We start from the raw sequence: 25,733 nt of genomic DNA, 5'->3' as shown, positions 1-25,733 counted from the left end.
GAATCAGCATTTTGTAGTAGGCTTAAACAATTTGTACGCGTTGTGCTTAACGATTCATTTTCGTAAATGTAAGACTTTTAAATGAAAAAAAAATTGGTTTAACAACTTAGTTTGACAGGTTTTGAATTCCAGTCCTATACTTTTGAAACCGTAAAATGAATAACCCGTTACATCTATCGTTATTTTATCGATATTTTTTTTAAACAATGTTCTGTTGAAATACCAACTTTTTTAAGGATGCCTATCATTTTAATATGGACCTCACTGGGACGTACTATCAAGCACGGGGATTCCTTTTTTTATCCTTTTACAAGATTGTGGAATGATCTAACTTATTCTGTTCTCTACATCCTACATTTTAAGGATAGACATAACCCCTTTCGTGTTTGTAAAAAATTATAAAAATTATTGAATTTTTATCTGAGGTTCGAAAGTTCACGTGGGGATAGAGACACCACCCATACCCTTTATTTTTGTTTCGGCTCAATTTTTACGATTAAGCTCTGTGGTTTAGACGAAGTCAACGATTAATATTTCAAATTTCTTTACAAACTTTTTAAGCTGAGTGTTAACCTAAAAAGCGTTAAATATTATTAATATTTTTTGTAAAGAATATATGTATTTTTGGCAAAACTGTTTTACTCGCAGCCATTTTACAGCTATCTAGAAATGTATTTTATGTTTGATTTGATATTTTAACATGAGTAATGTGCAAATTTATTTCAAAAATCAAGGTTCCTTTTTTGCAATGCTCATAGGTGATTTTTTTTAACCGCTGAAGCTCACTTTTGAAAATGGGTGAATCAATAAACAAAATAACTGAAGTATTTAGCGTGATGATAATTCTCAATTGTATATTCGGACACCGGTCTCTGGGGCTTTCGTGAGTATTGAGAGAGCCTGAAAGGTAAAATTCTAAAGACTAAGATGGCTGGTTCACCTAGATTGCATGGAAATCAATGCTCCGGCCCGGAAAGTTTTCGAATCTACACCCACAGGTCAGCGCAGTAGAGGAAGACCACGAATCGGGTTGCGCGCACAAGTGGAAAGTGACCTCACCCAACTTGTAGCGCGAAACTGGAGACTAGCGCTAAAAGGAGAAGTTAGTTGGTTATTCTAGTTCTTCTCACCACCACAAGTATTGAGCCACCGGTACATCCAAACAAACTGACTGATGTGATTTATGGTTGCTGGAATAATTGGTCAGTATTTCTTCAAAAAAGATGCTGGCCAGAATGTTACAGTCAATGTTAACCATTATAGAACCACGATTACTTACTTTTTCGTTTATTAATTGAAAAACATGATTTTGTGTTTTATGTTACGGACACTTGACACTTATGAGGTCGCTAGTCTACTCCGATAAGCCAAAACGATTGACTGGTTGAGGGACAAAATTCGCCGCGATATTGCCGATATACGGCCACAAATGTTGGAAAACGTCATTGAAAGCTGGACCTCCATATTAGGATAACAAAGTTAATTTCTATGAATCAAAAACATTATATTTGGTCTATTTTATTTATTTATTTCAATGAAATTTTCCGAGAAATTTTAGTTCCCTGGGTTCCATGAAAGCATAAAAATATCAAAATTTGAAGTTCCTACATATATCAATTGCATATTGCAAGAATATTATTTGTCACTTAACAAGTGACTACGAAAACAATTTATAAAAACCTTAACTTGACCATGTGTCAAAAAACATCATCCAGATCACTTCAAAACCTTAACAAACATGTCAAACTCACCAAACAACATACAACATAATAACAAAATGTCATTGAACTCGCTCTATATAAGCAGCTATTAGCCCGTTATCTCATGTTGCATATGTATGGTATATAAGTAGTACGTATTTCCGTGTTGCGCAATAAAATTCAGGTTTATTGAACAAAATTATTTAATTTTTTTTATGACTGAAGCATATTTTTTTAATTTACCTATACCTCGTTCTTTTTGAAGAAAAAATGCAATAAACAAAAACTAAAAATAAAAATAAACAAAACTTATAAAATGCAGTTTATTCCAACGAATAAAGCCATGAAACCAGTCAAAATAGGTCAATGGACGAACATAAAACAAAACAAAAAAATACACAAAATTGAGTAAATATTTTGTAGTTATTTATTTTTTCAGTTCGAAAAAAGGATGAACATAACTGGATTTTCATCGTACGCAGGAGAAACCCCGTCTCAGAGAATCAATCGATACGCAGTGAACAAAATATATATATTTTATAAAATTCTTCAAGTTTGTACCTCAGCTCTTTCGTTTTAAGTGCGTGTTTTTTTTTGTTTTTATTTTTGATTTCTTTGAATTAACTCATGCCTGCCTTTCCTTTTGATTGAAATTAAAATGAGTAATGAATGGAATAAAAACATTGTTAATCCCAAATAAACAATAATAAGTCCCACATCAATATGATTATGGGGACATTTCGTTTCGTGCTAAAAGTGTGACCTTAGTCTCTGAATGATGTGTCTTGAAATTTGCATAAAGCCTTTACAAACAGCTGCACCTACGATCTTACATATTTATGGCATGAAGAGTGTAAGTACTTGTGTACAATGAAAACCGGACGGTTGATGATATCTTATATTGATTATGCAATTCAAGTTTGTGCCAGTTCCGATTTCAGTTAATCTGTCCTTAAATGTTTTGACATTGCTGATGCTAAGAGGAGGTAAAGCTTATTATTTTTTGTGAATTGTTAATTTCTCCGATCAGACTAAAACTCATAGAGAGTTGAAGAAATATAAGTGTGCTAATTGCATGTGTCTACATAACATAACCCACTAATATTCTATAAATAAATGTTTCTTATTTTTACACCACCACACCATCAGTACCATTTGAGAGTCTTAATTTTCTAAAATTTACCTTAACCGGCAAGCAGACGTTGATACGTATAAAAAGAAAGCCCGTCTATATCTATCTTGTACATAAGGCTTTTAATGACCCTAATCGATGATGGAGTGTGACAAAAATGGAACAAAAATTAACGTGATAAGATCGACAGAAAGTGCATTATGCAGATGAATCCAAGAAACTTACGCCCACCTTTCTCTGAAGCCCATCATATCAGTGCCATATGAGTACGCTTCCGAGCGCGAGCGTGCGTCGTCATGTTGTCGGTCGGCACTGCGCGGCGGTGTTTGTTTTTTACTTTACATTTTTTTTTTTCGTCTGAAAAGAACCATCGGCTACCAATTTATAAAGAAAGAAGTCCAAATGCGTGCCTCTCATTCATTCTCAATCAGCAGCAACACAAGAGAGCTTCATATTTCATTCATGTGAGTGCCAAAGCCGATTAGCATTTTCAAAGCAACAAGTAGCTTCACACCTTTGGATATGCTATATCCATATACCTCTTGTCTCCATGCATTATCTCTGTGGCTCTTGTTCTGCTTAAGGAATTTTAAGTGGCCCACATTATGGTTTGGTTAGAGTGGCACCATCTCTCAAACACCCATATGGTGGAGTAGATATAGATTCGTTGAAATAATATTCAAACAACGTTTGCATCGACGATAAATTAGAAAAAAAAAATTAAATTCGAGTTAAATGAGTTTAATAGAGCTCTCCCTTGCACCTGGTGATGATGATGATGCGATGGTGATGGTGTGCGAAGCCTCATAAATTCAAACTGTTTTTTGAGCCATCCATTCAGAATACAAATTCATATCGCTAATTGGTTATTTCATATTTCGACCAAGAGGAAGCTACATTCCGTGTCACAGATTGGGTGATAATTATACAATGTTAAACTTTTATTTTGGAAGTTACAAGGGACATATATGTATTGAGACGACATCGACACGACATGACGTTTTTTTTATTTGTTGTAAACTTCGACACGTTCGTTTCAAATTTTCACTTGACAAATTATTGATATTTAGGTTTCTAGTCATGTTCTTTGGTATTTACACTTTTACTTTTAATATTTTACCAAACAAAAAAAGTCAAACTATTACACTGCTGTATCTAAGGTACTGTACAACAAACAGCACACCACGCCACAATACACTGTTCTCTGTGCTTAGTGTATTTATGTACATAGGTAGGTCTGGTAGTTATGTATGACGGTAGGTTAAATTGTTTTGTTAAAGAAAGTTAACAAGTCAAATGAAAGTGAATAAATTCAATTTCAAGCGGTATTTTCATTTTTCATGGTTAATGATGGCCCATGATGAAGATAATGATGATGATAGAATAAAGCTGATACCATGAGAATTTTACCATCAAGATAATAGTCTCTCAATCTCTTTGTACAAGAAGAAGGACCATGAGACCAAAGACTAGACAAACTACATTTTATATAGCCAAAGGCAAACAAGTTGCAATATATTCTATTCTTAGATACAAAAGTGCACATAGAGTATATATGTACATAGTTTTATGGTGCGTCCGTCGCATCCGCCGTCACTACTTACTTGGGTTGGCTAATATGGCAAATACCAAAGACCATAAGAAAGCGCAATCTCATCTATACCTATTATAGAAAAGGCAATCAGTGCGCTTCTGCTGCAATGAACTTTAACGCTGTGGTGCTGTGGCAGCGCGATGACGACGCGACGACCGGCATTGCACTGCACTGCGCTCCATTGGATGGCATAGAGAAGGTAACCTAACAAAAAGTGCAACAAACAAAGAGAATATAAATAATCAAAGACAGGGCTGTATTAAGAACCAAGAATCAGGCGAATATAAGACGCTCGAGTGAAACCATCACTGTACTGGATCTATAGTATATTTGCGAATTACAGTCAAGAGTCTGATGATCGAAACAATGTTTCTTCTTTGGCACCAATAAGACTGATGTTTCAATACGAGAAAAAAACCAACAAGTCGGTAATGTACCAGTCTCAAAAAAAAACACAAACTGTTAATTTGGTAAATGCAGAGAATCAAGATAAGTATCTTCTTAAAGAGTCCAATTTTTAGCTTAGCCGTTGTGTCAATTAAAAAATTGGCATGCTTTATGTCTATATCATATAAGCTTCACAATCCTTAAAGCTGGGAAATTTAAACTTAATTAAATGAAATAATAAAATAGTTCGCAGCCTTTTTTTACATGATTTAAAATATAATTGCTTTTGTCATTCAACTTTAAAGAAACCATAACATCGGAAATCGTTTCTTAGATCAAATTAAAAATAACCGTTTACAGAATAACCAAAGAGCTGACCAGTGCACACAGCTCAAAGCAACACCTGGTGAAAGAAGTAGACGGTTTGCTAAGTTCGGTGGATGAACAAGCCAGATGGTGGAAAGAACATTTTTCCTCGGTTTTAAGCCGAGTGTTTGCAAACAACTTGCAGCCGATGCCTTCTAAAGCACCCGAACAAACGAATCCCTGATTCCTCACCGCACCTCCCAGATAAGATCATTGCCGCAATTAAAGCACTTAAGATCAACAAATCGGTAAGACTTGATGGAATTCTAGCAGAGCTTTTACAAGCAGCGCCAACGTCATCAAGCGAACTGCTTCATCCGCTCATAAAAGAAGCCTGGACCAACGAAAGCTTCGTCGATAAGTGGAAAAGGGGAATGATCGTCAAGCTCCATAAAAAGGAAAGCTTACAAAATGCGAAACTTTTTTACTTACTTAAGGTTGCGCTACAGTCCTGTGGGCGTGGATTCGAAGAATTTCCGGGACGGAGCATTGGTTTCAATGCGCTCTACGTGACCCAGCCATTTTAGTCGTTGGAGTTTTACCCTTCTGGCTAAGTCTACGTCAAACAGGCAGGATTGCTCTATGGATCCTCCTGCATTGATCATATCAACTCCCTGCGGATCATTATTGAACAGTGCGTTGAATATCGATCACCACTACACCTGCTGTTCATCGACTTCGAGAAGGCCTTTGGTATCGTTAACAGGGAGTATATCTGGTTAGCTTTGCGAAGGAGAGCCAGCCCAGAAAAACGAATTGCTATTATTAAAGCAACTTATGATGGATCCAAGTTTTCTCATTTTTGCCTTAAAAAGTTGGAAATGCTTGACGATTTAGATATTTGGGAATATTAAAAAAAAGAGTACGACGAATTCTCCTAACCGGTAGGTAGAGCAGCTTCTTATTCGTAGACCCAGTTCTAGGTAGCTGGAGTCCATGAGACCAATTCTTTCTCATTGAACCACAGAGCAATTTCCTTGTTAGCCGATTCAACAGCATCTGAACCGTGGAGGATATTACGTCCGACTTGGATGCAGAAATCACCACGGATGGTACCTGGCAGAGAGTCAGCAGGGTTGGTGGCACCCAACATCTGGCGACTGGTTTTGACGACGTTCTAGCCTTCCCACACTTGGAACTACTGGGCCGGAGCTCATGTAATTGACCAAACCGGGGAAGAATGGACGAGCAGACATGTCAGAGTAGTGCTTCTCCAACAAGTCCTTGGAAGTCCACATGAATTTCATGGCGACCAACTTAAAGCCCTTCTGTTCGAAATGCTCGATGATCTTGCCGACAAGTCCACGACAAGACCGCATTGGGCTTGACCATGATAAAGGTACGTTCCTTGTTTGCTGCCATTGCTGTCGAGAACAACGAGAAGAATGCGTTTCACGTTCTGCACGATGGTAGGTTGTGAAAGGATTTTGAAATCCGGAGAAAATTCAGACAGGGCTGTATTCTGTAAGAGATGTACTGCGTGCAGCTTTGTCAGGTAGCTGAGAGATTCAAAGGACTTTGACATCCTATTTAAACCACTTGGAATACACGGACGATGTTTGTTTACTCTCTCATAGGATCATGGATCTCCATCACATGACAACGAGTGTGGAGAGAGAAGCAGAAGTCGTCATCGAAGTCGGAACCGTACAAGACGTTATCTCCTGCATCGGCAAAGCAAAAGCGGCGTTCAATATGTTGTCGAAAATTTGGAGGAATAATTATATCAACTTAGAACAAATCTACGACTGTTTTGCACAAATGTCGAATCTGTGCTTCTTTATGGATGCAGCACCTGGAAGGTTTCTTCAGCCATTACAAGAAAGCTGCAAACCTTAGTGAATGAGGTCTTCGTAACATCACAACCTTAGGATTTTCTGGCCAACCGTATATCAAATGAGGTAACAACTCATTGCAGGCCAAATAATGCAGTAGTATCCGGTCTTACAAGAAGAAAGAAGAGCTGGAGGACCGAGAAGTACATGGCGCAGGACAGTCGAGGCGTAATCAGCGTCACTAGGCAAGAGTTGGAGGGAGCTGAAACACATCTCCAGAAACCGCATACGATGGAGCGGAGATGTAGTAGAGTCCGTATGCCCCTTAAGGGCTTTCCAAAGGACTTAACAGGTCTGAGGAACTAAGTAAATAAGTAAGAGTACTAATTGCCTTTTCAAAGTCAATACAATTATCGTTCTTTAAAAGAAGACAAAACTTGTTAGCTTATTTCAGAATAAAAACCTGCATCATTAGAAATAACTTTAATCTTGTGTCTCAAGACTTAACTGTCAGTTGTAAAAGATTAAATACGCACTGTATCTATCCGTCAGATAGAACACCTAGACTTGAATTCAAATCCATAATCATATATTCTAAAAATCAAACCTTTGGGCATAAATTTTCTCCTATAGAAATAGGTTGTAAGTGCAGCCCTGATCAAAGTAATAACTCTACTTATACGAAAAAGAAAAATCCATCTGACTCGACTATGTTTAACTTCATGCTGATAAAAACACAAGCACCGCATTAAGAAACTCGTTCTTTTGTATAAGTTTTATCCATACGTGTATATGTATATAGTGATTGAATAAATGCAAGATGTTTATCTCTTAGGCATATCTTTCTAAGGTAGGACCAAGCCAAAGAAGACCAAGTCCAACTAACCCTCTGCGCCTACCCAGCACCCCCTTTTGGCTGGTGATGGTTTTTCTTTTTTTTCGTGGTTTAATGCGCGCAACGCATCAAAGAGTTCGTATGGATTCTTGGTCAGTAACTTCTTCGATATGTCCTCTTCCTCAGGTCCCAAGCGTCTTTGATTTTGCTTAGTGTTGTTTTTTTGTTTGTTTGTTATTTTGCTTCATTGGTCTCTTATGTTGTTGCAGATGGTATATGTGAGATGGTAAGAAACGATGATGGCAACTACTAGAAGGATTCTGGTTACCGAGAGATGGCAATAAAAGTAAATTTTTGCGCACATACGCTGAATTGTAATAAATAAGATTTAATCATTGGCAATGCACTTGGTCTTCAGGTTTGAGGATATAAATATACATACATACATATAAGTGCGGTTGATGATGATGATGAGGACGTGCAGCAAGAGATGGCTGACCAAAAGTCCATCGTGGATTTCTTATCGAAGATATTTCTTTTGCTATAAAAATATATGTATAGCGAAAGAACCAAACTAAAAGATTTTATTTCTGTTGTGGTATGGAAGCACATTTTGTATAATGAAGTGTGCATTCATGTTATTGGGACAGTGATTTAAGTTGAACTTGATGGTTTATATGATTTGGAAATTTATTCTTTGCGGTATGGTGCGGTGCGATGCGATGCTGCACAGTGAAGTGAGGTGGTACGATGATGGTGATGTCCACTCTTTGAAAACTCATTCAGTGTTAAATGAGAGTTAAGTTAAAATGCGCTGAGATAAGGTCAATGATCTTAAAAGTTGGTCTTGTTTTTATGTTGATATATTTTGTTTTGATATAAAAATAAAAATTATTACAAAAACAAAGAACAAGGCAGGATTTGACTTTTGTATAAGAGTACATTCTTAAAATAAAAACTACATTATAATTAGTTGACAAATTGTACTCTTCAATAACATTTACAAAAATAAATGCAAGAATTTAACTATTTGTGTAGTAACGGCTTCGAAACCCTAAAAAAGACAACTTTAAAACTAAAGGATCAATTTTTAGCATTTTACAATTTTATATTAATTTTTAACTTTAGCTTCCAAAACAAAGTTGTGTATATTTTATCTACAAAATAAATGTTTTTAACTTTCCATAAGAAGTTATTGTAATCGGTCCGATTTGCGAAATTGAAAATGTTGACATTTTTCGACTGTTTATGGTCCCTAGAATCTTAATGAAAGTTTTTTAGAGAGATATCTGTGTTGTACATTCGTTCGTATGTTTTTACGTTCAGGAAGCTTTTTTAGTCGGCCGCATATCTCAAGAACTAGTGGAGATATTGACTTCAAATAAATTTTGTTCTACAGATAATAAAATAGAAAGATGGAGAAGGGATACTCAAAAAAATTGTATGGGTGGTTTTATTACCTTAGCAATTTAAAAAAATCAAAATATCTCACAAAAAAGTCGCATTACTAAAAGTAACCTCTTAGTAAGTAATGTTGGAATTGAACCAACCTCCATAACTGAAACTCGACAAGAAGTCTTAGACATAACTCTTGTCTCAGATACTATACCCCATATGATCTTGGACTGGAAAGTATCCAAAGAACACTCGTTCTCTGATCATAGATATATCCAGTTCAATATAAATGTGGATGATAACCCGAGTCCATTGACTTTTCGAAACTATCGGAAAACTGACTGGGCTTCATACAGGAACTCATTACAGAGCTTACTAGAACCTGGACTATCTATAGTCCTTCATGTAACGCTAATGAACTTGACAACAAAGTCAATTACCTTACCTCAGCTATGAACAGATCGCTAGAAATCGCTTGTCCACTTATACACATAAGATACAATAGGAAACCACAATGGTGGGCCTCAGAGCTTGAATCACTCAGGAAAGAATGCAGGAAACTTGTCAACCGGGCCAAAGCCGCAAGACTAGCCTCTCACTGGGACTCTTACAAAGAATCCCTAGGAATCTACAAGAAGGCACTTAGGAAATCCAAGCGATCTTCTTGGCGATCCTTCTGTGGCACGATAGAAGGAACTTCTGAAGCCTCTAGGTTACGGAATTTTTTTTCAACTAGTCTAGCTATGCCGAGCTGCTTGAAAAATGCAGATGGCTCCTGGACAAATTCAAGTAATGAATCGCTGAACTTACTATTGGACACTCACTTTCCTGGTAGTTCTCTTACTCAAACTTGCAACAATTATATATGTTGTTCAAGTTCAAATACAACATATTCACAAGATCTGATCACGAGGGATAATCTACAATGGGCTCTCAACAGCTTCAAACCATTTAAATCTGCAGGACCATATGGCATAATACCAGCCGAGTTACAAAAGGCTTCTCACATAATTGCACCAATCCTTGAGGCAATTTTTACCAGCTGTCTTTACCTGGTCCATGTTCCCTCGGCATTGAGAGAAGTTAAAGTTGTTTTTATACCCAAAACAGGTAAATGCTCGCAATTCAATCCTAAAGATCTACGACCTATAAGTCTATCATCATCCCTTCTCAAGACCTTGAAAAGATTGATTGATATCCATTTAAGGGCAAGTATCAATATACAAGACTTCTGTCTTCGTCTCAACATGCCTAATGTAAAGTTGAATCGGTGGAAACACCATTACACACTTTAGTACGCACCGTCAAATATTCCGTCCATCATAAAGATTTCACTATGGTTGCTTTCCTTGACATCGAAGGACGTGGACACATCTGCATTAACATCTCTAAATGTAGAGAGTTCGCTTCGGGAGTTAATTCATTTAATGTTGACTAGCAAAATAATTAACTCAAAACTAGATAACTCTTCAGGCAGACGATTCGGTAGTAGAGGGACACCGCAAAGTGGTGTTCTATCCCCTCTCCTCTGGAACCTGGTGGTGAATGAAATCCTAACTGGTCTGGATGCGGAGAGTTTCAGAGTGATAGCCTATGCGGACGACGTTGATATTCCAGTTTCAGAAAAGCATCTTAACATCCTAAAAGAATGCAAAATGCTTTGGACAGACTAATACTTTGGGCTGATCGGTGTGGTACACACAAAACCGATTTAGTCTAAATTTCGAGGAGATACAATATTTATTTGTCAACCCTCCCTATATTAAAGGAATCCAATTAAAATTCTCAGACGAGGGTTAATACATGGATCTTGTCTTAGATAAAAAAAAAACTAAATTGGAAACGCAACGTACAGGAAAGAGTCAAAAAACCTACTGTAGAGAAAGGTATAAAAAGGGATAAGCTAAATAAAGTTCAACTTGCCTATGTATAAGCGGATCGCTTCGCACGACCCTATCTGCCGCAATGGACACCTTGCTCTACCTAACACTTCTCCAACTCTCTCTACCTCTCTGCTATTCGCCTCAAAGCTTCGTCGCAATGGACTAACAACAAAATTGGCCACTCCGTAATTCTTAGGTGTTTAGAATCAATTGCAAAGCACACAGCCTACACCATCCCCCAACTGCAATTCGACACAAAATTTCCAGATTTCTATACATCCCAGATCTTTTTGGAATAATAGGACATTCTTGGAGGATGAGTCAATCCATTTTTACCCAGATGGGTCAAAAACAAAAGAGAGAGTTGATGGAGGTGTATACTCTGAACGACTGAAATTAAGTCTCTCATTCCCCCTTCCCAATCATGGTAGCGTGTTCCAGGTGGAACTTTTGGCGATAGAGGAAGTCTTGTCCTGTCTTAAAGAAAACGTGATATCAACATCTGATATCCGTATTTTCTCAGATAGTCAGGCCGCTATCAAATCTCTGGACTCTGTCTCTACAAATAAATAACTGTCTCTAATGGAGATGGCGCAACAGTTTAATATTCACCTTTGTTGGGTGTCGGGCCATAGAGACATTCCAGGTAACTGTAAGATAGATGACCTCGCCAGGAACGGTACAGTACAGCCCAACCTAACCTAACCTTACTAAAAATACATACAAATTGATTTTCGACTGAAATATCTTTTCAAAAATTAAAAATATTGGATTTAAACTAATTTTATTTTATAGAAATTATTGTTTCAACATTCAGTAAAATTTGTATAAATATCCAACAGTCAATTTTTTCATAAAAAATAAAAATCCTGATACTTTGTGAATAAATGAAGACATTGACTTCAAATAATGCTGTGCTAAATTTTCTTAGAAAAATCCTATCTGTGTTTGTTTTTTTAAGAAATAAAAACTTTCAAGAAATGCTACTAAAATTGGTAAAATTTGGTATTTGACTAAAAATCTCGTTAGCGAACATAGATTTTGAAGTCAACAACTATTTTATAATATACAAAATATTGTTGGTTGAAAATTTTTTTTAACAAAACACGAAAACATACAAGAACAACAAAAAACTGATTAGAAATGGTCACACCCACAGCTTCTATTTTTTTGTAATCTTATTTTTTTTTAATTTTAACTTGTTTCTTTTAACTCAACTTGTTCTATTAAAGATGCAAGAATTTTTAAAAAGTTGTTTCAGGATTATACATTTTGTAGCAGCACATTTTGGCATACAACTAGAAAAATGTTATGGGCTCAAAATCAAAATTTCAAGCTATAATGATGACTTTTAGTTTATAATGTTGCAAAATTTGTATATTAATAAACTTTAACAGGGTAGCGCACAGACTTCTATACATTTTTAGAAATATTGCTTAGTGGTCTTACATAAACCATCAATTCGGGAACGTCTGGGTATTTTATATATACCTATATTAAATAAGCAATAATGAAAACAATACATACAAAATCTTCTACCAGTAAAATACGTCAAATCATATCCAGGAAAATTCCCGAAGTCACCGTTCATGCAATAACGATTTCTAATAAGCGCGCCCTTTTTTGATTATAGGGCAGCCATCTTAAATGTGATCTGACTTTGTTAATACGAAAATATTTGAGGTTACTTTGTTATTTGGTGTAGAAAGGTAATTACCATTTAGTTATAATTTATTCCACGATTAAAACTGACAGCCTGCTTTCTTATTGTTCTCTTTCTCGACTGACGTTTGACAACGAATGGCTGCGTTCACTTAAAATTATTTTTTGACATCAAATGCATTGGTGAGATCTTTTCCGACCTTGATAGAGCAGCGTGCATTCTCCATCGTCATTCTGCACAAACGGATAAGTTTGACAGGGATGCCAAAACTAGACATTGCTCTGTAGAGCTGCTGTTATACGCGGCTTCAAAATCGATAAAGAGATGGTGGGTATCGATTTGAAGCTCCTGGGTTGTGTCAGTTTATTTTGAGTGAACATTTTATAGCAAAAGGAATGCCAAAAATTATGGATCTAAATTTGCCATTTTTTTTTTTAAGTAGTAAAGTTATAGCAACAAAAAATGAAAAATAAAATGATTTTAACAGCGATAGTTGTTTGAAAGAAGATTTGAATTAACCACCATTTTCTGGGCAATGAAGTGATCGTCATCGTAAAGAATAAAAGACCTTGACAGTTGACAGTAAGGAGCTCCACTTTTCAATACAAATTTCGTCAAATTCAAGAATTTTATTAATTTGTATTCATTAAGTATTTTCAGACACTAAAATGTAAAACTGATTCGTTCTTGAGGTTGTGTGTATGATAATTCAGAATCCACAAAGCCCATGCCAATACTTACATATTCTTATTCTATTAATCAAGAAATTTTACGAGTTTGTCCTAAATCTTGTAACGAATATCAGTTGTGTTTAGTTTACAATAACTTTTCTTAGGGCATGGACTCATGATAACTCTTAGGTTTACGATAATGTTAAGCCACAACACAACTGTTAACCCACAACACAACTGTAAGATCACACCACAACTGTGAAGCCACAACACAACTCCTATTTAGAGGTTTACTTTTAAAGATGTCTTTAAAAACCTGAATTGCCAACAAAAGGTTTTTAAGCACCAAAAAAAACCTCAGAGTTATTGTTTTTATTTTTTTATCGCCTATTTCTTAGGATGGTTATAACAAAAAGAAGTTAAGAAGTCCTTGAATTTATAGTGGATCCATGATTCTTGCCCTTACACTACTTTGATTTATTTTTTCTAGAAGTTTAAGTTCTAAAATGTGTCTATGAGAATTTTTTAATTTTTATTTCCTGTAAAATGTTTGACAAATGTATTAATAGATTCGAACAACATGAAGACTAAGCTACTCTTTAAAAACTAACCACGGAAAATAAGCCCTCAGCCTTTAATTTTAAAGAGCACATTTTTTTGTATGCTCGAAACGTTTTTAATCGAATGTGCTTCATTGCATGATCAAAATTACATTAGAACGAAACTATCCACCGCAAAAACAAGATGCACATACACAACCCATCAAGTACAAAATCAAAACCCCCCTGGGGCGGTTCGATCGTATAATAAGCAAAAACCACAACTTACAGAGCCTTGCTGCATTCCATTCTCCTTCCCTTCCCTGTTTCCGCTGCATCATTTATGCATCAGACACGCCAGTGCAGCATTGGACGGTTTTGTTCGCTTAAATTTTAATGCACAATCAATTGACACAGACATTTGGTTAGAAGAATCATCGTTCTCGATTGCCGAAGATTACCTTCTAGAAATAAAAAGTACAACAACAAAAATAGGTACCCATCCGTTCTGATGCTAGAGCTTGTGATTGTGATTGTGCTTGTGCTTGTGCTACCGCTGCTGTCTGCCCAACCCACCCCTTTTGTAACTGACTGCTTGTCTGTCTACTGTCCGCCACATGTCTTCGTCTTGTGGTCTTCTGCTGTCCAATGTCTTGGCCATTATCAAAACTTATTACCAAACCAAAATACAACAACAACAAAAAATGTAAGAACCTGCGTGCAATTGATTCGCCATCCAAGAACCAAGAGTTCTGTGCAGAGCTCTTCGTTCCATACTCTGTGGTTGGCTATGTGTCCAGATTTTAAAAACGTTACAAGAAAAAAAAATTGATCTTAGCCTGCACTTTGGTGAGGCGTGTACGCTCTGCTCTGGCGTCTGACACGACCGATGCGAGGCGACGCGCCGCTCCGCGGCGACAGAAGTTCGTTAGTTGGTCTTCTTCCATCTACTTCTTGTACTGCTGCCAATACCGCCGCCGCCAGCCGTTGCTGTCCATGTTACCACTTCTACTTCTTCCGCTGCTATTTTGATGCCGCCAAGCTGTACTGATGTGCGGACTGTGCTGCGAGTAGAGCTTGGTGGCTCACATACACACTGTAAATAACGGGTCATTGGCATAAGCGCAAATCTGGGGCTGCACGTTGCTGTTGACGCTCTGCCACTTGGTTGGCCGATGCATGTGTGCGCAAGCGCGTGCGATAGACATACACTCTTCTTTCTCTTCTTCATCATCGTCACCGTCATCGTTGCCACTGTCTTCTTCTGTTCGAGCCATAAACTAAGGTATAAATGCGCCTCATCCATTACAAGTTCGATCAGTTTCGGCCGTGAGCTGAAGGTGGGAATTTGAAATTTCAAAGTTTACATTTGGTCTAAAGAGTGAGGTGTGCTTGTGCCTGTGCTTGTTTTGTGTGGATTAATCTTATATTTTCGATAAAATTGAAACAGAAAAAATAGTTGCAAAATGCGTGGATTATTAGCTTTGGTGTTTGCCCTTTTGGTGGCGACAAATTCAGTCAATTCAGGAGCTATCTATCGGCGTTATCGTGAACTTGAGCTTCCTGTTGGCGGCCAAAGCGATGCTCAGTCCTTGCCAGCCGAGAACTATGTCTCCGAGCTGCGAAAGAACCAAATCCCCGTTCAAGTTGTCGAGGTTATCGAGCCAGTTCTAGTCGTGAAACCAGTTGAGAATCTCCGCAGCGTGGAACCCCAACTTACCATCGCTGAATCTGAGCCAGCGGCAGTGATTACCAACGAAATTATTCCCGAGAAGCTAGAGAAGCTCGAAGAGAATCTTGAAGCTGTGCGTGCCATCGAACAAGCAGTGGTTGCTCAGGAGCAGGAACTTCAACAGCCCATCGCTGAAGCTGTGGTTGCTGTTGCCGAGCAAGGGCAAGGCCAGCAGCAACAGCAACAATTGCGTAACATTGAACCTGAAGCACCAGCTGCACCTGCCATTTTACTTGTCGAAGAAGCACCTTTGCCCCAAAAGAATGAAGAAACTCTTACAGAAAGTATCGAAAAGAAACTTGAACAGTTACCCGCTTCCGCAGAAAGCCTTCCAGCAGCACTTCCCGAAGCTCTGCCAGAATCCCTTCAAAAAGAACCCCTAGTTTTGGCTATCATCGAAGAAAAGAAACCAGAACAAGACAAACCACTTGCTGCTGAACTCCCCGAACTGAAAGCTATCAAATCAGAAGAACCAGCTAAGGATATCATTCCAGAAGCTTCAGCTGCCCAAGAAGTTGCTCTCCCAGCTGCAATTGAAAAACAATCTGATTTGAAATCGGTAGAAGAACAACAATCTCCTGCCGAAGTCCAGCCCCAACTTAAGACACTCAAAGAGGAAACACTCCCTATTGAAGCATCAAAATTAGACGAATTACTCAAAGAGGAAATTATTGAGAAGAAAGAAGAAGAAAAGAAAGAGCAAATCAAAGAAGACAAGAAGGAAATCCTTAAGGAAGCAATCCAAGAGGCAATCAAGGAAGATATCAAAGAAGTTCTCAAGGAAAAAAGCCAAGCTAATGAAATCAAACAGCAAGCACAAGACTTAGAGGCCCCAATTAGTGGAAGACAGGCAGACAGTGCTGACCCCGGTCCAACAACTGCTCGTCCCGCCCAACCTGGATTCATCCAACAACTCGTCCAGAACACCCCTCTAGGTCAACTCCTTACCAACTTCAACGGAGCTAATAACCAAGCTGCCCCTGAACAGAACACCCCAGTCGCCACGGCTGCAACCTTCATCCAGGCCTTGCAGAACACAACATCTCAGATCACCAACAGCATCCAACAGGGCTTCCAACAGCAGTTGCAGTCTCTGCAGACCACTTTTTCTGGTCAACAGCCACAGCAAGCAGCCGTCTCGAGTGATGCTGCAGCCCCCGCAGCTGCCACACCCCGCCCACAGGGTCCTTTCCAATCCATCGTTACTTCTTTTCTAGGAAATGGTGCCCAGGGTCAGCAACAAGCCGCCCCAGCACCAACACAACAAGGTGGCCCACTCCAGGGAATCCTCAATCTCTTCGGAGGTAACCGTGCTCCTGGCGCAAGCCCATCCTCGTCAACTCCTGCCGCAGAACCAGTCAAAGACGAAATTGCCCCCGCATCAGCGGAAGCAGTCGCCCCTGCCGCCGAAGAAGTCAGTCCTGAGTCCGCACGTGACAGTGTCGAAGCAGCTGACGATAGTCTAGAATCGGCCAAGCCCGATGAAATTGTCGTCAATGACGATGATATCCATCACGAATAGGACATAAGTTTTTAGAATTTAACTTCACAAAAAGTGGCACACTTTGACTGATTGTGCTGAGCGTATTCAGCGGAAAAGCCATTCTTTTAATTTTTATTTCAACAAAAATTTTGAGTTTAGGAATTTTCTATTTTTTTATATTTTATCTAATATTATTATTTTTTTTAATTTATGTATTTATTATTTTTTTGTGTAACTAAATTATTATCAAAAAAACAACAAACAAAAACGGAATACAAAAAACAGTAAACAAATAATAGAAAACAAATTCGGATCTAATCACTTATACATAATATTATTATATGAGTAATATTAAGTTCTATAAAACTTTGTCTGTTTTTGTGACATTGCTGCGATTGTAATAAAATGATTTAAATATAACGAATAAATAAATAAAAAAAGGTATAAAAATTATTTTAGAGTTTTTTCTTATATTCATTCAATTGACAACATTTTTCCCAATTGAAATATCGGTTTTTCTTAACGAGATTTTGAATGAGGTTTTGATTGAAATAAAAAACTTTTTGATCAGACGTTATCTGCAAATTTTTAAAAGATTATTACATTATAAATATTTATGATTTAAGCTTCGTTTAAATTTGAAAATGGTGCAAATGAGTCTTAACTGAATAGTTGCAATAAATATAGTTAAGCTTAAGCTAGGTTTACACTAAAGTCTCATCTCAATATAATCTTATGTGACAATATTGCTTGAAACGTCATTAACATCAATGATAATTGTCAGTTGACGTTTGAGATAGTAATTTAAGGTAGGGTAGGTAGGTAGGTAGAAATGGCGATCTCAAGGCAACCTAGCCTGAGATCTTATTAGCGCTGTAGTGCGCCGTTTTGATACCAACAACTCGTTTGACCTTTAATTGAAAGGGATAGATTGATAGAGAAGCTTCATAGCGATTATGTTAGAGCCATTTTGTCGCATTGAGAAAAAAGATTAGGTCTCTAATCTTTGTCTCAGATAGCTCATCAAGTTCTTGAAAGAATGCTTTTCCAAAGGATTTCATTCTGGTGTTTGCCAAAGCAGGACATTTGCAGAGGATTATGGTTTCACTTTCTCCTTGGTCACTACAGCTACGGCAAAAGATGTTGTAAGAGATACCCAACTTCTCTGCATGAACTCCTATTGACCAATGTCCGGTACAAACCGCAACAATCCTGGCTATGTCTAGCCTTGGCCTGCATAGAAGATCGTTTATACGGGTTTTGTTATAGGTGGGCCATATCTTCCTAGATATAATGCAGTTGGGTAAATTGCTCCACCTTCGGTTTGATTCAGTTTGGTAGATAGAAAAGATTTTACCCTTCATAGCACCAAGAGGAATGTTAACCATTTCCACATGTGAGCTATGAAGGGCCGATCCTTGCCTGGCTAGCTCGTCAGCCCGTTCATTTCCCACGATACCACTATGGCCCGGAACCCAGATCAGGGTGACACCGAGGTTAATATTCAGCTTCGCAAGCTTATCGTGACATTGCTGGACCAATTTAGATGAGGATATGGCCGAGTTAATGGCTTTGACAGCTGACTGACTGTCTGTAAAGATAGCCGCATTTCGGTTTTGGTTTGGGCTTTGTTTAAGTAACTTACATGCCTCCCTTATTGCCAGCAATTCAGCCTGAAAAACGCTAGCAAAGTCAGGAAGCCTAAAGGATTTGGCTACATTTAGGGATTTAGAAAAGATCCCAGAACCAACTCCGCACTCCATCTTTGAGCCGTCAGTAAAGATGGTTGTGTCGAAACCTATCGACACGATGTCATCCTACCAATCTTCTCTCGATGGGAAAGTAACCTTAAAACCCTTACTAAGGTTCAAAGTACGAGTGCAGTAGTCAGTGTCAGTGTTGCTGTGACCATAAGGTTTTGACAACCAGCTATTTGATTCCTTCAGTCTAATAGCGCTGCAGGAAACTATGTATTTAATAAAAAGGTCGATTGGTAGAAGATCCAAAATAACGTTTAAGGCGTCCGTTGGGCAAGTACGCATGGCCCCTGTGGTGCCCACTCTAGCTGTTCTCTGAACCTTCTTTAGCTTATTAATATTATAGGCTTTGCTAAGAGCAGGTCACCACAGAATCGAACCATATGTTAATATTGGGCGTACTGCGGCTGTGTACGTCCATAAAACCATCTTCGACTGAAGTCCCCACTTTTTGCCGAAAGTTTATCTGCAGGCGTAGAAGGCAACACAGGCCTTCTTAACCCGTACTTCAATATTAAGTTTCCTGTTTAGTTTACGGTCTAGTATAACTCCCAAATATTTTGCACTGGAAGACAATGATAGGATTTGACTGTTGAGTCGAGGTAGCGTGAAGGGCGGTACTTTAGTTTTGGTGGTAAAAAGCAACAGTTCAGTTTTACTTTGGTTAACTCCTAGTCCACTTTCTTCTTTCACTAATCACAGAGGTGTACTTTTCTGACACCAATAGCACCAAATCCTCCGTATAGGCTACCGCCTTCACTACACATCTCTCTAATTTAACGAGAGTTGTATCCATGACCAGAAGCCATAGAAGAGGCGAAAGAACACCATCCTGGGGTGTTCCCCTACTCACGTGTTTTGTTGCGATTGTATTGCCTAGAGAGGCTCGAATCTTCCTACCACTGAGCATGGAAATAATCCATTCTCGAATGAAGTCTTCTACACCGAACTTAACGAGCTATTCTTCTATGGATTCTGTAAGGACGTTGTTAAAAGCACCTTCTATGTCTAGGAAGGTGGCAAGAGTAAATTCTTTATAATGGATTGTTTGTTCTGCAGTACGCACTACCTCATGGAGGGTAGTCTCCGTAGATTTGCCCTTAAGATAAGCATGCGGAGAGCTTTCGAGTGGCCGTCCAACCAGGATTTCTCTAACATGGTAATCAAGAATGCACTCCAAGGTTTTAAGCACAAAATATGTTAAGCTTATTGGTCTGAAAACCTTCGCGGATTCGTGACCTCGCCTACCCACTTTCGGGATAAAAACTACTTTGACCTGTCTCCACGACATGGGCACATGTTTGAGAAGGAGACATCCTTTGAGCGATTCGGGGTTTTCACTCTCGCAACCCGGAAAGTGCGTCTTCATCAGTAGCTCAAGAGATTCGGCTGGAGAGGCTGTCCAGGTTCCATCAGGCTTTTTTAGAAATGAAGGATTACAATGTTCCTTCGATAAAACTTTGCTGAGCCTTGCGGAGTCCTTTATGTCTTCGATTGATTGACAGTATTCTCTCCAGCCTTGTCTTTTGGCTGATGAGAGCCAAAAATTTTAAGAGAGTCTTTATACGGTTGGTAAAATTTATGTTTGTGACAGATATTGAAAATTGTCCTCGTCATTTTCCTAAGACTTTACAGTTTTTCATTCCACCAAGATGGAAGGGTTTTACGGCTATATTTAACTGGGCAAGAGACTCTAAAAGCTTTACTTATAGAAGTTTCAAAGGTTTTCACCTTTGATTCAAGGTCTCCTATCGATTCAGTGAGATTCGGTAAGTTGCTTAATTTGGAAATCGCATTTTGACTGAATTTCGTCCAGTCAGTTCTTTTGGGATTTCTGTAAGGTGGAGGGTTTTTCGACTCGTAATTAATTTGAAAGAGAATCCACTTGTGATCCGAAAACGAATTCAAAGGGGAAACTCTCCAATTCTCCACTAATAAACAACGGTTGTTTACTAAAGTAACATCAAGCACATCCTCCCATCCATCATAATTTTCCGAGCTCGGAAAGACGAAAGTGGGATTATTGCCTCTGTTACAAATGGTCATATTATTTTCAATAATAAAATCAAAAAGTAACTCACCTCGTTTATTGATCACAGAACTTCCCCAAAGGGTATGCCGAGCATTTGCGTCGCCTCCGACCAGAAGGTTTGCCTTTTTAATGTTAGCTTCGGTTATGATTTTGCACACCTCCTACGGAGGTGATGGTGCATTATGGGCAGAGTAAAAAGAGGCCAACAGCAAACCCTGTGTATTCTTATCTTCAAATCTGACAACTGTCAGATCGGGAGTGCTAAAATTTTTACATAAAAAACCTTTTAATTGTTTCTTAGCTAAAAAATCAACTAGCTATTAGATAGTTTTTTTTTGGATAGAAGTATGAAAAAACCTATTAGCTTCTTACTTTTTAGTACGTATGTTTGAATTGTACCGAGATGATACGGATTGTTAGAAATGTGCGGAAGAATGAAGAGACTTCCATAAAATAAATGCTACAACTTATTCTTAAAACAATTGATAAACAGGATTTTAATATCAAACTGCTAAGCGAAAAAGTCGCTCTTAAAAAACAATGATGGACAGACCACTACATCTAATCTTTTTAGTTCTAGAACATATCAATATTTGCCTGGTGTCCGAAACTTATTTCTCCAATGGGCAAAGTCTAGATAATGTAATAGAAAACTATTGATGTTACCACGCTCCATATCCAGCTGACAAGGCAAGAGGTGGATCGGCGATTCTTATAAAAGAAAGCTTAAAACATTATGAAGTAACCAAGTTTACTAGTGAAAATATGCAAGTAACAACTATCAGTTTTGGTATGAAAAAGAAAGAGTTTAAGAAGGCAGCTATATACTGCCCACCAAGACGCTCAGCGACAGAAGATGATTATACAGATTTATTTAATCTTCTTGGGCATAACTTTCTTGTTGGTGGAGACTTCAATGCGAAACACACCCATTGGGGTTCAAGACTTATATCAACAAAAGGCAAAAGACTTTTCCAAGCAGGCTGTAAATACAATTGCGAATTCTATTCCTCCAGGTCGCCAACTTACTGGCCTTCCGATACTAACAAAATACCAGACGTTATTGACTTTTTTGTAGCTAAAGAAATCAAACGAAATCACATTAGTGTCGAAGGTAATTATGACCTGTCATCAGATCATAGTCCAGTGATTCTATCACTAAGTGAATCGGTATGATTTTAGAGAAAGGCTTTTAAGTTTTATAAATTTAAGATCTCCCATGGATACAATCGAGCAAACTGACCATGAAGTGGAATAATTTATTGCTGATGTGCAACAGGCCGCTGAAGAAAGTACTCGAACATTTTCTAATAGAAGACAAAATGAAATAAAATATCCTTTAGAGATAAGCGAGTTTATAATAGAGAAAAGAAGAGCTCGAATAAAATGGCAAAATAGTAGATTTCCAGATGATAAAACAATGGTTAACCGTATAAGCAACAATCTTAAAAAAAAAAAAAAAATTTATAAATACAAAAATGATTCACTCAGTACATTCCTAAAGAATTTAACGACTGATGCTTAAACCGATATTTAGCTATGGAAAGCAGCCAAGCGTCTGAAAAGCCATACTCATCAAACGTGGCTGAAAATAACTTACAGTTTGTTGATAAGATAGATGAAAGTGAAATACCAATTGTAAGACTTAAAGAAATAAAAAGTATGTGTTTACATCAACTACCAAATAAAAAATCAATAGGTTACGATTTAATTACTGCTCAGGTTATGAAAGAAATGCCATTGAAAGCCTTCATATAACTCCAATATATAATAAATGCATGCCTTAAGCACCGATATGTCCCGCACCATTGGAAAATTGCTGAAGTAATTGTCATACCAAAGCAAGGTACGTAAACCACCTACAGAAGTGACGGCTCCAAAGTTTTTGAAAAACTGCTTCTGAAAAGACTTAGCAAAATCATAGAAGAAAGAAGGTTAATCCCAAACCATCAGTTTGGATTTAGAAATAAACATTAAACGATAGACCAAGTTCATAGAATATCGGATGTAATAGAAAAGGCATTAGAAGAAACAAGTATGTTCAGCTATTTTCTTAGATGTTGCTCAAGCTTTTGACAAGGTTTGGCATGAGGGCCTTGATTATAAACTACAAAGGGATGTTCCCAGGCAATACTTTGAAATATTAAAATCGTACATCTCAGCGGATTGTTTAGAGTAAGGTACGATCAAGAATACTCGGTATTGAAGAAAATAGAAGCCGGTGTACCACAAGGAAGTGTCCTAGGTCCTACCCTGTATTTACTATACACAAGGGATACTCCAGTTGACAATCACACCATAATGGCCCAGATGATACCGCAATTTTGGTACCCGACAGTCAGAGCTTGGACCGAAAAATGGCGTATCAAACTCAATGAAAAAGATAAACAATATTCCATTATTCTTTAATAATCAAGGTACAGACCTTACGCCAATGCGGCCAAATACCTTGGAATGACTTTGGATGCAAAGCTAAAGTGGAAAGAGCACTTCAGAAAGAAAAGAGAAGAACTAAACTTGAAATATAGAAAAATGTAACGGTTACTTTGTAACAACTCAATCTAAAACAAAATAATGCTGTATAAACAAATACTAAAGCCTGTTTGGACCTATGGAATCCAATTATGGGGTTGTACAAAGAAAACTAATACCGAAATCATCTAAAAATTCCAAACAAAGTCCTTCGTGGAATAGTTAATGCATCATGGTACATAAGAAATACCGATCTACATCGTGACTTACAAATAGAAAAGGTTACATAAGTTGTTAAAAAATACGCTGTATCGCACAACCAAAGACTGCAAAGTCATACTAATTCTGAAATGGAGTCCGTCTTGAATATAAGAAACCATGTTCACCTCATGAGCTTATGGTCTAAAAAAAAACATGGGAAAGTATTAAAAGTTTAAACTTCCCCCAAAGTGATTGTACAAAGTTAAGAGTAAAAAATCGGAAGTCGATCCTTCAAGATTGGTCCTGATGAAGAGCTGGTTTTAGTGGTTAAGAGTCCCACACTACTTGGTGTCGAACACTGCCAAGTGTCTTTTGAAGAATTCCTTCTGTCAAAAAAAATAGGTTGCTGTTTCAAAAAAACCTAAAAGTATTTCTATCAATGGTTGCGATGTAACGGACAAGCTCGCTAATGCTTTTAATAGTTTTTTTTTCGAATATTGCCAGCAGTTTGCAACGATGCCCCTCTCATCCTGATTGTACTCGTTGTGTGCCTGTATGCAGATGCGTTGTACCATGGGAAATTAACAGTTTTGTTTTTGAGCCCATAACTCCTTTCGAAATACTTAAGGCTATTGGTAGTTCAAAAAATTCTCATTCTTGCCGAGCTGATGGTATATCTAATATAATTCTTAAGACTATTCGGTTTTATGTTGTAGACGTCTTAGCTTATATCTCTAACAGATGCCTATTTCTCTTCTTTTAGTTTTCAGCAAAATTTTTGAAAAACTTGTTAAGTCTAGAATATTAAATTATTTAGCTGAAACAAAGTTTTTTAATCCTTTCCAATTTGTGTTTCAAAAAGAAAAATCGACAGAAGATGCACTTTTACAATTTTGTGATCAAATAATGTCAAATCTTGACAAGAAAAAATATACAGCTGGTTTATTTATCGATATTACCAAAGCCTTTGATATGGTTAACCACAACTACCTGTTGAGAAAATTGGAAAAGGCCGGTTTTCGTGGCTTTATGCTCAACTATTTTAGGTCATATCTTGGGAATAGGTCGCAGAGGGTGAAAATGGACGAGATTAGGAGTGAAATTAAGTTCCTTAACTTAGGTGTACCGCAAGGTTCTGTTTTGGGACCGATTTTGTTTCAGATTTACATCAATTCACTCTTTGCACTTGATTTTCGGGGTATACCAACTGCATTTGCAGATGATGTTGGTTTTTCATATGGCTCTAACAGTAGATTGAATCTGTTTTCCGATATAAAATATGATCTTGAGTTTGTTTGAGTTGGTTATGAGTTGCAAAACTAAAATAATGCTTTTTAGCTTGGCTTCTTTACAAAAACTTTGAAGTAAACACATATTTTCCTGCTCCAGAATGTCAAAAATATAAGCTATCGAGTTGTAACTGTGTGCATGGTAATTGTTCTCCTACTTATTTTGACAATATAAGCTGTAGCTCTAAGTGCTTTTTGATTGAAAAAGTTGATGAATTTAAATATTTAGGGCTCACTATTGATTCTAGAATGATTTTTTTTAAATCATACGAATAATTTGAGACAGTATCTTCGATGCACACTTAGACATTTCTATTATTTGCGTAGTATCGTTTCAAAAGATCTTTTAAAAACAATTTATTATGGAATTTTTCAGTCCAAGCTGCAGTATGGAATTTCTTGTTGGGGTGGTGCATACCTAAACAAAATTCAACCCTTGTTAGTCTTGCAAAAATACGTTTTAAGAAAATTTGTCGCAAGGCGAGTAGACAACCGAGTTTCTCTTTATTTTGTGACCTAAAAATTCTACCTGTGCGCCATTTGTATTGTTTTAAGGTGCTTAAAACTCTCTTTATGAAGTCTGGTAATCGTAATTTTCGATTAATATCTAGTCACGGTTTGCGTGGAAACTCTTTGATAAAGAATGTCACCATTTTTCTTATTTATATGATTAACCTTCCGATGCCTAGTGGGGTTACCCATTACCCCACTACTTTTTATAAAACCTCAAAAGAATACTTTTCTCAGTTTCTTTTAATGTAAATACTCGATCTTTAATAAATTATAATAATTGATTTTCAGTTTCATTACTATTTTTTTTTATAAAA

At 37.4% G+C, this 25,733-nt stretch overlaps 1 protein-coding gene and 1 pseudogene across 1 annotated transcript; one reads left to right on the top strand and one right to left on the bottom strand.

The window, feature by feature from the left end:
* Window positions 1–6,037: 6,037 nt before the first annotated feature.
* Window positions 6,038–6,541, bottom strand: LOC129946693 (nucleoside diphosphate kinase-like; annotated as a pseudogene).
* An 8,710-nt stretch (window positions 6,542–15,251) lies between these two features.
* Window positions 15,252–17,606, top strand: LOC129945839 (20-hydroxyecdysone protein). Its single transcript, XM_056055772.1, has one exon. It carries the CDS (start codon window positions 15,407–15,409, stop codon window positions 17,192–17,194), a length of 1,788 nt encoding a protein of 595 aa, XP_055911747.1. The 5' UTR covers window positions 15,252–15,406; the 3' UTR covers window positions 17,195–17,606.
* The last annotated feature ends 8,127 nt before the right edge of the window (window positions 17,607–25,733 follow it).

Source organism: Eupeodes corollae, chromosome 2, assembly GCF_945859685.1.
Source record: "Eupeodes corollae chromosome 2, idEupCoro1.1, whole genome shotgun sequence".
NCBI classification, from domain to species: Eukaryota; Metazoa; Arthropoda; class Insecta; order Diptera; family Syrphidae; genus Eupeodes; species Eupeodes corollae.
This window is presented reverse-complemented; position numbering and strand designations above follow the sequence as displayed.